The 13,789-nt window shown below is 47.6% G+C and overlaps 1 protein-coding gene across 1 annotated transcript; it reads right to left on the bottom strand.

Annotated features, from left to right (window-relative positions):
• Positions 1–10,331: 10,331 nt before the first annotated feature.
• TCF21 (transcription factor 21) lies at positions 10,332–13,312 on the bottom strand. Its single transcript, XM_068149822.1, has 3 exons — positions 13,240–13,312; positions 12,424–12,876; positions 10,332–10,871 (listed from the first exon to the last, which is right to left on the bottom strand). The coding sequence occupies exons 2-3, from the start codon at positions 12,871–12,873 to the stop codon at positions 10,782–10,784; spliced, it is 540 nt and encodes a 179-aa protein (XP_068005923.1). The 5' UTR covers positions 12,874–12,876; positions 13,240–13,312; the 3' UTR covers positions 10,332–10,781.
• Between the last annotated feature and the right edge of the window lie 477 nt (positions 13,313–13,789).

Raw genomic sequence — 13,789 nt, 5'->3', positions numbered from 1 at the left:
AAAGGTGATGAGAGGACTCAGTGAGGGTGGCTGGGATGACACTGCTTCTGTCCAGGGCAGTCCTCCAAATTTGGCACTGTCTCACCTGCCTGTAGGGTGTAGAGTCTGTGATGAACTGCCTTACAGCTATACTTACCTTTTCTTATGGGAGACCTGTTTGTTCACTTGGGAACCCAGAAACAAATGAGTGTGACTGCAGTGTGGCCAAAGTGAAGAATTAAATAAAGTTGCCAGGTTGACTTTAGGCTTATAAAGATACATCAGACATGAAAGGTATATATGTGCATGTATATATATATATATGTATATATATGTGTGTGTGTGTGTAGAGGAGAGCATTAATGTCTACTGACAATTTTTTGAAACGGAGGTTCTGTAATTAATGTAGGTTCTCTGTGTGAAGTATGAAGAATAGAGGGAACAGTGACATTTAAATGTTGAAGCCTTCAGAGCTGGGATGCTTCCCTCTGCAAGCTTCAATTAAATCCTCAAAATGCTTTACTGAGTTCACTTGTCAAGAGTAGTTATTTCGGATTCTCACTTCAAATCAGCTGCGAGTACGTCGGTGACAGAGCTGCTTGCTGATGCTGGGTTTGTCTCCCTGTTGCAGGCGGGCTTCACAGCAGCGAGTGGCTTCGCTGCCTCCCCGCGGCTTCTTGCAGAAACAGATCTGCCGTGTGTAGGTGAAGGTGGTCAAGCAAGGCGAGCTTTTGAAAAGAGGGAATCTGAATTTACAGCAACAGTTACCGCAGTTCAGTAGCTGCTCTCGAGTGCCTTAAGGCTGTTTTGTTCTGGGATTCAGCATAAAGGCTCTGAGTCATTACAATTGACGCTGCTACTGGGTGGTAGATTGTTATGATGTCTTCTTGACAGTTCTTTTGAGGTTCTGTATAGCTGTTTCACAACAGATGCTAGTGGTTGCTTTTTTTTTCCTTGATGCTGATCACATAGGCAAGTTATGAAGAAAAGCAGGTCGAGGGAGGTGATCCTCCCCCTCTACTCAGCCCTGGTGAGACCCCACCTGGAGTACTGGGTCCAGTTCTGGAGCCCCTATTACAAGAGGGATGTGGAGGTGCTGGAACATGTCCAGAGAAGGGCCACGAGGATGATCAGAGGGCTGGACACCTCTCCTATGAAGACAGACTGAAGGAGTTGGGGCTGTTCAGTCTGCAGAAGAGAAGGCTCCGAGGTGACCTAATTGTGGCCTTCCAGTGTCTGAAGGGGGCCTACAGGAAGGCTGGGGAAGGACTTGTCAGGATGTCAGGTAGTGATAGGACTAGGGGGAATGGAATGAAGCTGGAGGTGGGGAGATTCAGGCTAGATGTGAGGAGGAGGTTCTTCACCATGAGAGTGGTGAAACCCTGGAATGGGTTGTCCAGGGAGGTGGTCGAGGCCCCATCCCTGGGGGTGTTTAAGAGCAGGCTGGCTGAGGCTCTGTCCAGCCTGATGTAGTGTGGGGTGTCCCTGCCCATGGCAGGGGGTTTGGAACTAGATGATCCTTGTGGTCCCTTCCAACCCTGAATGAAACTATGAAACTATGAAACCTTGATTTTGCTTAAATTCCGACTGAGCTGCTGGGTTTTTTTTTTGTTGCTGTTGGTTTTTTATCATGTTCATAAAAGTCCACATAAATTAAACACAAAATATCTTCTAGCAAATATACATCTATTGCCTATCCACTTGCTTGCTCTTTTCAGGATATGACTTTCTTTTTCCTTCTTCTTTTTTTTTTTTTCCCCAGCAGGTGTTCCACAGAAAAGTGCAGTAATCACTGAACACTAAGATTTCTGTGGGGTTTTTTGTTGTTTGGTTGGTTTTTGGTTATGGGTGATTTTTTTGTGTGTTTTTGTTTGGTTGGTTGGTTTGTTTTATTGATAAAGAGATGAACCTCATCGTTTCAAAGTTTTGGCTGCTCCGAAAAGCCTGAGCATTCCCATTTTACATGTTCTTCAGGTCACAGAATCACCAAAGTTGGAAGAGACCTCAAAGATTATCAAGTCCAACCTGTCACCACAGACCTCATGACTAGGCCGTGGCACCAACTGCCACATCCAATCTCCTCTTGAACACCTCCACGGACGGTGACTCCACCACCTCCCTGGGCAGCCCATTCCCATGCCTAACGACTCTCTCTGTGAAGAACTTTCTCCTCACCTCCAGCCTAAACTTCCCCTGGCACAGTTTGAGACTGTGTCCTCTTGTTCTGGTGCTGGTTGCCTGGGAGAAGAGACCAATCCCCTTCTGGCTACAACCACCCTTCAGGTAGTTGTAGACAGCAATAAGGTCTCCCCTGAGCCTCCCACACCTTTAAATATGTATTTGCAAAATGCTAAAATCGGTGCGAGTGTTTATGATCCCATTAACATGGAATGCAAATAAGGCACTTGATCTCCTAGCTAATTCGACAAGGAAGTTTATCACTTGTGCCTGCCTCCACATGTGTATAGTTACAAAATCGTTGTTCCTGTCCTTACATTCTCCTCCTCCTACTCTCCACCACTCTGTGTAATTCTAATTTGGCTCCCTGGCTTCCTCGACTACTATGACCGAGATGTTAAGGATTTCCCACCTGCAGGAACAAGCAATAGCCTCTTGCTATTGCTTGTTCTAACTTATCAGATGCTGTTGTGGTATCAAGCACAGGCCATTTCTAGCATTGATGCTTCCTTACTATTGATTTAATTTTCCTATGCCTTTCTTTTTCAATCGATTGTTTGGGGAGTGAAGAAGAGATGGAGCTGTGGGGAGGATGTTTCCTGTGCTTGGACCTTCTGCAGTGTGTGCTGCTTGGGACCATCAGTACTGTCATGGTAAAAACAAGGATAATCAAACTTTAGGACACTGTACATATTTTCATTCTGTAATTACAGCAGTCAGAGTGAACAAAGATGCATGCAGTTTCATTATGCTGTTATTACTCATCAAACTGAAGCAAATGCTTGGTTATCTGCATTTTTCTATTTTTACAGGGCTAATTTTCTGTCAGATAAGATCCAGTGCAAGGTAGACTGTGTGAAAGTGTGGTGGGGAGAGTAGAAAGCTGGATGCCCCCTTGAGGCATGCCACGATGAAGGCTAGATGCAGAGTTTTTTACAGCTGCATCTTAGGTACTGTGGGCTCTGTGCAGAAGACTTGTGTTTGAAGAGTTGTGTCCTGTATCTCAGGCAGTTGATAGAAATGACAGTGTGTGGAATGGTCATCAGCTATATGCATGTGATACTCCAGGTTAATTATGAGACATCTCCCAAGCTGGTGGCCAGAGATCAAGCTTAAACCTGTGGCAGGAGATCTGTCAGGGAGGGATTCCTTCATCCCAGTGCTTACTTTATCAGGTGAAAGTGTAAACTCAGCTGTGACTCCACACACTTCTCTGATGATGTACAGTGTGATAGCTCGTGCCAGCGCTGTTGGACTATTACCTCCCTGCCATAAGTGGTACTTCAACCAGCTCCACAGTATTCAAACATTCTGTTACATTTTGCAATAGATCTTGTTTTATATATTTGTATTTATATAGAAATAAATATAGATATTCTCTAGTATATAATTATTTATGCCATAATTTGAATGTAGTGTATATATATTACATTGTGTATGTATATATTGTGTAATATCTATAGCTGGATATACTATTTCATATAATATAAATATATGAATAAAATGAGAGTCAAATACCCCATAGTAAAAGTCAAATGAGGTTTTACTGTAGTAAACTCTACAATAATTTAATATACATCTGTAATTTCAGCCTCTACAACTGAAAGAGTAGAGTAGATTATGCCTACTGATCTTTGTTGGCAGTTAATATGGAAACATGCTGGAAGTAGGATCAGAAGGCTAAGTGCAAAGGAAATCAAGAAGTTTACAGGAAGATGGTACTGCTGGCTCCTCACCAGTCTCCCTGATGTGCTATGTGTAGCTGTAGATAAACAGTCAGGGGTGCTGGCCTTGGCTCACTTTGCCAGCCAGCTCCCTACTGCAGCAGAGAGAAGTTAGCACGTGCAAACAACAGTACCTGCTGAGTTGTCTCAAGCCTTCCCATACACATAAGTAGGGGAATATCTCAGTTCTAGATCTTGGCATAAGTTTAACATGATGCTCCTTGACAGTGGCAAAAAAGAGATACTCTGAGGGCATATGTCAAATTTGGGTACCAGGGAACTTGTGACTTAGGTAGAAAGGGAACTGCAAAGCTTAGGAGAGTTGGGCAACAACCAAACATGATTTAGGATATAATATTGTTTAAAGCTTCTATTATGTTTGTTCTTGAACTTGGCCACTAAGAATTTTTTGACCCATAAAAGAGGATAGCAGGTTGATCTAGGAAACAAGTGAGAAGAGTACGGGACTAGAGTGAGACAAAGGCATCAAGTACCTTTGTCGCTCTAGCTTCTAAGGCTACAGTGACGCTGATAAGTAAACCAGGTTTAAGTCTTATTTTGATTAGTGCATGGTTGTTAGCAGGGTCCTTGGCACACCATTGCATCTGTCTGACTTTCTCCTAGAAAATGTCTAGGTGTGGTTTGGTAATAGCATTTGCTGAAGAGTGATCTTGTCCTTTGGTGACAGTAGAATAAAACATGGAGGGTGGTGTATGTGGTCCCTGCCACAGCACTGGGTGTTGGAGCCAGAGAATGGTCCATAGCCTGTTTTATCTCTACTAGCAAGCACAGATGCATATATACATAGATATGTGTGTGTATATATATACACACACACATATACACATATATATATATATACACACACACACACATATATATGTAGCTTGAGAGAGAAGATCCTTCCCCACACTCTGTCATTCCTATCCTTATACTGAATTCAAAGAGCAAAGATCCCTGGTGATTTCAACATGCCTAAGAGAACAGCTCCTAAGTTTGTGCACTAGAAGGCCTGGCACCCTAAGCCTGTACCAAACTTACATATGAACCTTCAGCCAGTCACTTGTCAGGCCTGTGCCTTTTTTTCTTCCCATCTGTGTAACGATAGCAACTTCCTACAGAAAAGCATTTGGTCATGAGCTGGTTGCAAAAGCTCCAAGGTTTGCTGGCTGCTTTGACTCTGAGTTGCCAGTGATATGAAAGGCTGTATAAAAGAACAAAACAAAATGCTATAGGTGAGGAAGAACTCTTCACATTCTGGGCAGCTTGGCCATCAACAAGCATCACAAGAACAGGGTGCTGAAGCAAGAGGCTGTGCTGACACTTGGATTGCTTGTCACACACCCCTGTTAGGGGAGGGAAGTGCTGCTGCAGCAGCCTGGGAAGCCATCCAGTGGAACAACTATCTGTGTGAATGCATCCCTGGGAATGCTTGCTGCCTGTGTCTGTTCCTCCTCCCCTGCTGCTGCTGCTGCTGCGCAGGATTTTGCAGATGTTCCTCCTAGAGAAGGCAGCTGCAGCTCTCAGCCTCCTGGTTTCCATCTTCCCGGTGGTCTGGCTCCACGCAGCTATGAAGGAGCTGCTGATAGTTTCTCCCTTCCCTAGCTCATCCCTTTGCAAGGACCAAGCAGTAGTAGTCAGGGGACAAGGGATTATTCTGTGCTTTTTTCTCCCCTTCCTCTTGTTTCCTGGATGTGTAGCCATACCCTTCCCTGTTTTCCTCCCCAGTGTTTCTGATCCCATTTCTTAAACAGGGTGTAAACAACCAAGAGAAAATTCGGGTGTGCAGATAATCCGTATTTACAGTCGGATATGGTCTTACAGTTTACATAGCAGCCTTGGATGTAAATAAGTGGTGTTTTCCTCCTTGCTTAAGAAAAATGGCCTTGTAGAATGTAAAGTGAAGGGAAGGTTTACATTGGGTTTTATTCTCATGCTTTTGTTACGATTTCCCTTTTTTTTCTTTCTTGCAAGGAGGTTTGGATCGCTCCGTTCCCCACGCGAGGACAGTGTGGCTGTGTGCTAGCATGCACTTCATCTTGAAAACACATTTCATCTGTTTACAAGTTTCATTTTAAGGGCAAAACCCTAAGGCAAGAAAATGCGTCATCTCAGGACTGCTGTGACCCTAGGGTATGTCCACGCCGCAGTTGGGAAATGCGATGACTGCATGTCTCGGCCTACTCAAAGTTTTTTTTATACACTTAGCTCAAATACACCAGTGTCTGAAGTGAACTGAGGAAAAAGCAGTTACTTGCAGAACTTTGCTGGGTCTGCTGGCAGCAGTCCTCACAAAGGTAACACGGATTTTTTTCCCTCCGTCCCGCCCAGAGCATAACTCTAAGGTCGGACTTATGACATCTTCTCAGGGTTGCAGAAGCTCACCAAGCCATAGCACATCAGCAGCTTTTGCAGCACTAGAGGCAAAAAAAGTAGTTTCTTGTTTTGGTTGTGCCACTTCCCATTGATACAGCACGCCGGGCTGAAGGACGTGAAGCAGTCCGTGACTGAATAGTGAGCCCAAAGCTGTATTTACACTGGGGGTCTGCATTTGGCAGCAGCTTTAATACCAGAATAGTCAGCCTTGCATGGCTGGCAATGAGCAAGGACAATTCAAATCACTGGTTTGGGGAGAAATTCTGTATGGAGGTTTCTCTGGGTGTATGTATATATGGAAATTACAGAATGTAATTGTGTTTGCTGCCACACATTTCAGTTTAATTGAAATCCAATTTCATTTTAATGTCATTAAAATTTCTTTTGAAAACTTGGCTGCTGTGGAAGACTAAATGTAATAATCTACATTCAGATATCCAGACAGAATTAGAAATACTCTGGAATTTTACCAGATTATGCTCTCCCCTTGTACACTAGATATATGCAAGCTTTGTTCTCTTTTAGGCAGCTTGTTACTTGCAATTTGCTGACATCTTCTGCATATGTCTGTTTATTTTTTTAACTGAAAATAATAATCAATGGCAATGACAACTTAATTTTGGGAAAGATTACCTTCTGAAAAATAGGTATGATTCACTTACAAGGAAGCACGTTTTTCCAGGCAAGCACAACTGTGAGATTACCAATGAAAATGCTTCAAACCAACCTGTGCCTGTGATCCTGTCATTATGTCTGGGATTCAAACCAGCTTCCCTGCAGAAGAAACCACGCAGATTTTCTATGTCTGTTCATTTCTGAGGTGAGCTGGGTATTTTGACCTCAGAGGTCCTTTAAGTTATCTAGCATGTATCCTTCTTGTGCATCTTGGGGGCGCAACCATCACTGTGGCCTCACTGTGGCCAGGACTGTGAGGCATTATGCAAGTGTCTGCAAAGTGGCTTTCCTGCTGTGCTGATGTTGCAAGCTGGCAAATTTCCATCCTAGAGAAAGGATAAGATAAGCCTAAAATGTATTTTCTGTAAGGGATGGAAAAATGCTTGCCCCTGAAGACCTTATGGACTGTAAAAAACTGCTGCTGAGCAGTACAACATGGGCACCAAACCCAGAAGCCAGAGCATGGAGTGAAGCTCTGCAAGTAAAAGGTAGTTTTAGTCTCTCGCTGAACTGGAAAACAGTCATGAAGTAGTTGGGTGGAACTGGATTTCCTTCCAAAAAAGAAAAAGAATAATAGTACTAAAATCAGCTGAGACTAAACTATTTTTAGAGAGTTTTTATCTTAAAGCACATACTCCATAAGCAGGTTTTCTGTGAACTTGTACCCTGTGTCTGATGCAGCATATGAAGATTTATCTACAGCTAGCATTCTGCTCTATAAGCTCTCGTATCTGATCAGGGCTGAGTTCACGCTGAAACCTGTCCTTTAGTTGCAGAATTGAAAGACATTCTCTCTACTCACTGCCTATTTTCACATACACACACACACAAATTGAAAAAGAATTAGAGCAATTTAGTTATCTTTGGGACCTGTCAAATTCACTTGGAATCAGGCAATGAGTTCAAACATTATTAGGAGGGAATGTATACAGACACTCATGCAGCTGCATCTACATCCATGTAGATACAAAAGATAAATCAAGTCAGCTTTGTTTCCACATGGAGGAGGGGTACATTTCAGTAAATATTAAAATGTGTCACTTTGTACAGAAAAACAAAAAGCAAACAAAATATTTTCTTTAAAATGGTTGACATAAATCCTTAAACCTGTTCCATTTTCCCTTACCCATATTTACAAGTTCCTCTCAAAATCATCAATTGCTATAGTCAGACTAAACACACATCTTCTGCTTGCAGATATTTTTCTGTCAAATTGCACTCAGCAGCAGGGAAGAATGATTCCACCCATTGTTCTCCTGAGATACATGGACTCTTAATCCATCTAAGGAACTTGTGCTGTTGAAGCTAACTGCCAATATTGTCAGGGCTGTGCCCTTACACAAGAAACAAGTAGACCAAGGGTTTCAAGCCTCATAAATGCCTCTGGAAAATACATTCATTATCTCCAAAACGGAGATAAAGCCACTAATTGTCTTACAGTTAGAGCAAAGCTGTTATTTACCTTTCTGTGTAGCGCTGGTTGCTTTTCTGAATTGATTGTTGCTTTTTGTGTTTTCGTTTGTTGGTGAACTGTGGCTCAGAGGCAAGAACAGAGGAAAGTGGAGGATGCTTCAGGAATTGTTTAGTCCCCAAGAAGCTTACAATCTTGACTGCTAGACAAAGTGAATAGCAGCATAAGAAATAACGGAGTCTATGGCCTCCTCTTACCATTCCGCTTACATTGCAGCTTTTTGCACCTGGCTATGGTTGTGTTCCTCACATTGCATGGGAGACTGTGGCTTTTCTCCATTCCATTTCTCCATGCTGTGTTTGAGATGGCAGATGAACACTGGACACGGCTGACAGAAAAGGGTAGGAAGGATGCTGAGTGCAGTTGGTACGCATTGCAGAGCAGGGTGGCAAAGAAGCACATGTGAAAATTTCTGTGTTCTACACAGCACCTTGCTATGAGTCTCTGCTTGAGCAGACATTAGTTAAGTATTAGTTAAGTATTGATATTTGGAGTGATTAAATCCAATGGTTAATTTCAATCCAGTGGGTAAATTCAGTGGTTATAGGGGTATTTGTGCATTTGCACTTAGCTTAAGGTTGGATGGCTCTATTCTGTCTCCCTTTAAGACAAGAGCAATTCCCCCTGGATTTTCCAGGTCCTGTGGTGAAGAGATCAGCATTTTCTGCAGCACTTACTGAAGCTGCTCTCGCTTCAGCAAGAGCTGTGGCTGCTCAAGGTGATGCGTTAGGCAGTAAAGTCAGTCAAGCCCTTCTGTGTCACTGTGTTTCTCAGCTGACGAGGCCCTGCTTGCAGCGGTGAAGTTGCAAATGGTTAGGCCAGGCTCGGAGTTCTGTTTTTAATTGTGCAGGATGGAGATAAAGCTGTGAAAAAGTGAAATTAAACAGCTCTCCCCTTCAAAACCATTAGGACGATATAGCAGACCCTGGCCCTTTCCCTAACGAGGGCCAAGATGTTTGCACAGCCCTCAGCTCACAGCGAGCTGCTTTAATTAAACGTAGCCCACGCATGAACCCGACTGGTGAATTTGGGTCGCCTGGAGGACGCGCTACCTCACCCGGTTATCTCGGGGGGAAGGGAAGTATGGAAGAACATAATCTACCCCGCAGGGCTGCCCGGGGCGGCTCAGCACCCGCCTGCGGGGGGTGCCCGGGGTAGGGGCTCAGCTCCCAGGGGGGTCCGTGGATTCCGCGCTGCCTGTGATCGCGCCCCGGGCCCCACTGCCGCCCCCTGCAACTAGTCCGGCACGGAGGGCTTAACGCTGCCCCTCCTTGGCAGTGACTGCTTTTGGCCTGAAAGTGCCCAGGTATCAAACGGAACCCGGGGACGGCATTGAAAAAACAAGTGAAGCGGAAATTTAAAGCCCCTCTGCTAATAATAACAGTATAAATAACCGAAGACGTCTTGTAAACAGTGCGGTCATAACCCTGGAACATTAAACAGCGCGGTGGGATCTGGCGCATCAGCTGCCGGCGGCCGCTGCCGGTGCAGGGGGAGCGCCCCGCAGTCCTCTTTATCTCAGCCTCATCTCCCGCAGGCGCGCTGATCGATAGAGGGGAGATAAGTTTAAGTTAGAAATTCCCAGCACCAAGGACCGGGGCCAGAGAGAGGTCCTCCGTCCGACTGTGATTCGTCAATACATCACTGTTCCCGTCCCCGCGGAGCGGCGAGAGGGTCTCCCGCAGCGCCCGGGCGCCGTGCTGCGGGGCCGGGCCGTGCTCCCGCGGCGAGGACAGGTCTCGGCCACCCCCTCCCCCAAAGATTTGCTCCGAATCTTTAGCTCCGGAGAAACAGCCCTCCCCTGGCTTGAGGCGTAGAGGCGGGCTCCCCGCAGCGCGCCAGGCGAGCGCGGCCGGAGGCCGGCGGAGGAGAGGTCCTGTCCCCCGCCGAGCCCGAGAGTCAGGAACGAATAGCACACCGCTCCATGGTCGGTGGAAAGGAAGGTTTATTCACAGAAATAAAGCAAAACCTGCTTGAAGAAAATATATCTATATATCTTTAGGGTGAATTACTTCATAGAGATGACTGTCAAAGTCAGTTTTTCTAGGCATCTACATATCTCACAGGTCTCAGACAAAAGATACGCGCGTGGTAGGTTTTGTTTGATCTCTGTCTCTTCTCTAGTAGCGCTTGAACCAGCAAGGCTGTTGTTGCAGGACACTCGACTGTACACAATTTAATAAAGTTAAATAGGGTCGTGATCTCTCAGGGTGGAGTCTTTGCTAGGGCACGTTTTGGTCTCCTCTGCGCCGGGAGAGAGGCTCTCCTCGTCGCTCTGCCCGGGGCTCGGGACAGCGGCGGGGCCTCGGCGTGTCCTTGCCCACCCCGCCGCCCGCTCCCCGGTCGCGCCGGGACGCTGCTGGCCCGGCCGCCGGGGCTCAGGATGCCGTCGGGCCGCACAAGCGATTTGTGTTCACCACTTCTTTCAGGTCACTCTCGGGTTTGCCGGCTACCATAAAAGGCCAAGTCTGTAGCCAGGAAAAGACACGGGTGGGAAAGGGGTTACATAGGGGGAAATGCACATTGCAGCCCCGATTTCGCCAGCGGCTCCAGCTCGGAAGCGCCCCGGGGCATCGAGCTGCCACCCGTCGATTGCGCTCTCGTTTGTCCGCGTTCACCAGGGTTCGGGCAGCCGCCGCTGGCTTCAGCCAGGGCCTTTGCCGTTAGCCGGTGGCTGATGCCGCTCCTGTTCCTAGCCGAGGCGGGCTGCTTCTCGGCGTCCCCGGGGCTACGAGGCCTGTCTGAACCGCAGCGGCTCCAGCACCTACTCGTCTCCCTATCACAGCCGCCGCCACCCCCCTGCCTTGACCATGACCAACGTGGGGCCTTTGTCCCGCGGAAGCTGCCTCTCACCCCATCATGGCCACGCTCTCCGGGCACAGGAGCTGCCCGGATCCCCTGGCATCCCCTGGCCACCCTCCCTGGGCTCCCACGGCTCTGAGAGCAATTTTTGGTGTGTCTCTGTGAGAGACAGGGGTTGTATTTGGTTTGGGTGTTGGCCTTGTTTTACTTTATTTTTCCCCCCATGTTTTTGGGCTGAGGAATTTGTTTTCAGCCAAAAAAGTATCTTCCAGGCCTTTATCAGCTAGCACAGCAGGCAATGTAGTTTCCCTCAGAATCTAGAGCTCAAAAGGCAGAGGCAGAACACAGTGAAATGTATGCACGGATCCTCTGCCATTCCTTTATCCAGTGAGGTCCAAGCGTGTGGGCAGTGTAAAGGTTGTATCTTTGAAAGGATCCCAAGAGGATCTTGCCCACCCCCAGTTTATATCAGTTGCATGCATTTTTAGAGCTGGAAGCTGTGTGTTTCTGGTGGCTGGGTTTGGAGATCCTGGGCTGCTGGGGAAAACTTCCTGTGGATGGTGGGAACAGCTGGAGGGATGCCATGCAGCCTAGGGAGACTTTGTGGAGTGTGGCTAGGGCAGACACCCCTTCTTGAGAGTCCACACTGGTATTCATTTTTCCTTTGCCACTTTAAAAAGATAGGAGAAATGTCCAGGACCCAGCAAACCTGAGCAACTGAGCACAGAGCCCGAGAACTCTGTCTTAAAAAAGCCAGGACTTGAGTGGACTAGTATGGTAGGAAAAGTTAAAGGAGGGATAAGAATAAATCCTAGGTCCATCCTGACATACTTTACCAAAATTCCTATACTCATCCACTTGCAGGTAGAAAGCTGCCATCAACCTGCTGAGCTTTCCCATGCATTTCTGGGGCAGTAAAGCCTGTCCCTGCCTATCTGTGGCTTTGTGGCCCCTGCCTGTCTCCTGAAGGTAATTGCCAGAAGTGGCATATGGGGCCTGGGAGGCTCAGCTCTCAGGGCACAGGGTAAGAGGGCAACTGGAAGCCTGTCCCTTCACAGAGTACCCCTTGGAACCCCACTTGTGCCATGCTTTCTGTGAGAAGCACAGTGAAAGTTTCTTCCCGCGCCTGCCCCATCTTAGCTCCTCACCCGCCTCTCCCCATGCACACACACACACACACGCACACAGAGTGCCTGGCCCTGGCAGGCTGGGACTTACCAAGTTGACTGGGTGGATGTAGCCATTTTCATACTTGTCATTGGCCAGGATCTGCCGCAGGTGAGCAATGTAGCTGGAGGCCAGTCTCAAGGTGTCCAGTTTGGAAAGCTTAGTGTCTGGGGGCACCCAGGGTAGGGTGGTCTTAAGCCTGGAGAAGGCTTTGCTAAGGACCCTCATCCTTGCCCTCTCCCTGGCGTTGGCAGCATTTCTCTGGACCTGCTTTCCCTCCTGGCTGACTCCATTTAAAGGGCTCTTCTTGGGGGGAGCTTTTTTCCTCTTGCCCGAGGCCCCTCTCCCCTTCAGAGGGGAGCCATTCTCGCCATTGGATCCCTCCTCGTTGCTCTCGGTGGACGCCCCAAACTCTTTGTTAGTATCCATTTTCAGGCCATCGCACTCCAGCATCTCCACCTCCTGCAGATCTTCCACATCACTGAGGGACCCAGTGGACATGGTCTGGAAGATGCCAAAGGACCAGCGGGAAGGGGGGAGGGGGAAGGAGGAAGGGCAGCTCCTCAAATCTACTTCAAGACGGCAGAGGAGAGAAGGGGTGCCAGTATTTTCTTCCCCTTCCCTCCCTCTTCCAGTGCTAAGGCGCAATACCAGTCCAGAGAGGATCCCCGCCCTCCCACCCCCCAACTCTGCTTTGCCCGTGTTTGAGGGAGGGACTGAGTGTGTGTGAGAGAGGGAGAGAGAGAGAGAGAAAGAGACGAGGAATTTAGTGAGGACACTAGTAATTTATCTGGGGGATAAGAGAGGCGGATCCAGCCCAGGGGAGGGGCCCTGCCCGCTGAGCACACCACATCCCCAATCACAGACCTTTGCACAGGACAGGGAATGAGGTATCCCGGCAAGCCTTTGCAGAGAGCTCGGAACTGGGATTCAAATCTTCACAACTGGAGCAAAGCAACTCCCTCTGTCTCTCCCCCGGCTCTGTCTTTCTATCCTCCCCCTTCCTCCTCCTCCTCCTCCTCCTCTTCTCCTTCCCCATTTCCCTTTTCCAGCCCAGGGTTGCTCTCCCCCTTCCTGCCTCCTAGATGACCCAGGCAGCTGGTGTCATGATTCTTGATGGAAGCCAAAATGGGTCATGAGCTGAGAGTGCAGCAGATCTACCAGCCAAGCCTTCCAGGGAGCTTTGTAATGCGTGCCGTCAAAACGCCGTCCTGTAACCTAATCTGGAGGAGATTTGTGGATGATTATATTTGCAAACGCATCCTGTCCAGCTACTAGTGTAGTCCAGGAAGGGAGCGCTCTGCCGCCCAGCCGGCCCTGAGGACCTTGCCATCACAGCCCAGGGGCTGGAGGCAGGAGGAGCTGATTTCTTCCAGCCTTCCTGGGTGACCTCCAAGAAGTCTCAGTCCCTTCTCAT

The sequence above is a fragment of the Melanerpes formicivorus genome, unplaced genomic scaffold (genome assembly GCF_026170545.1).
Source record: "Melanerpes formicivorus ecotype bairdi unplaced genomic scaffold, bMelFor1.0.p_v2 SCAF_2, whole genome shotgun sequence".
Taxonomy (NCBI): Eukaryota; Metazoa; Chordata; class Aves; order Piciformes; family Picidae; genus Melanerpes; species Melanerpes formicivorus.
The sequence above is the reverse complement of the archived record's forward strand: the minus strand, read 5'-3'. Positions and strand labels throughout refer to the sequence as shown.

What these genes read in the sequence shown, in the direction of transcription:
- TCF21 (XM_068149822.1), bottom strand. Translation starts at nt 12,873, where the DNA reads ATGTCCACTGGGTCCCTCAGTGATGTGGAAGATCTGCAGGAGGTGGAG. An exon ending in ACATCCACCCAGTCAACTTG is followed by an intron (nt 10,872 to 12,423) that starts GTAAGTCCCAGC and finishes TCCTGGCTACAG; the next exon opens with ACTTGGCCTTTTATGGTAGC.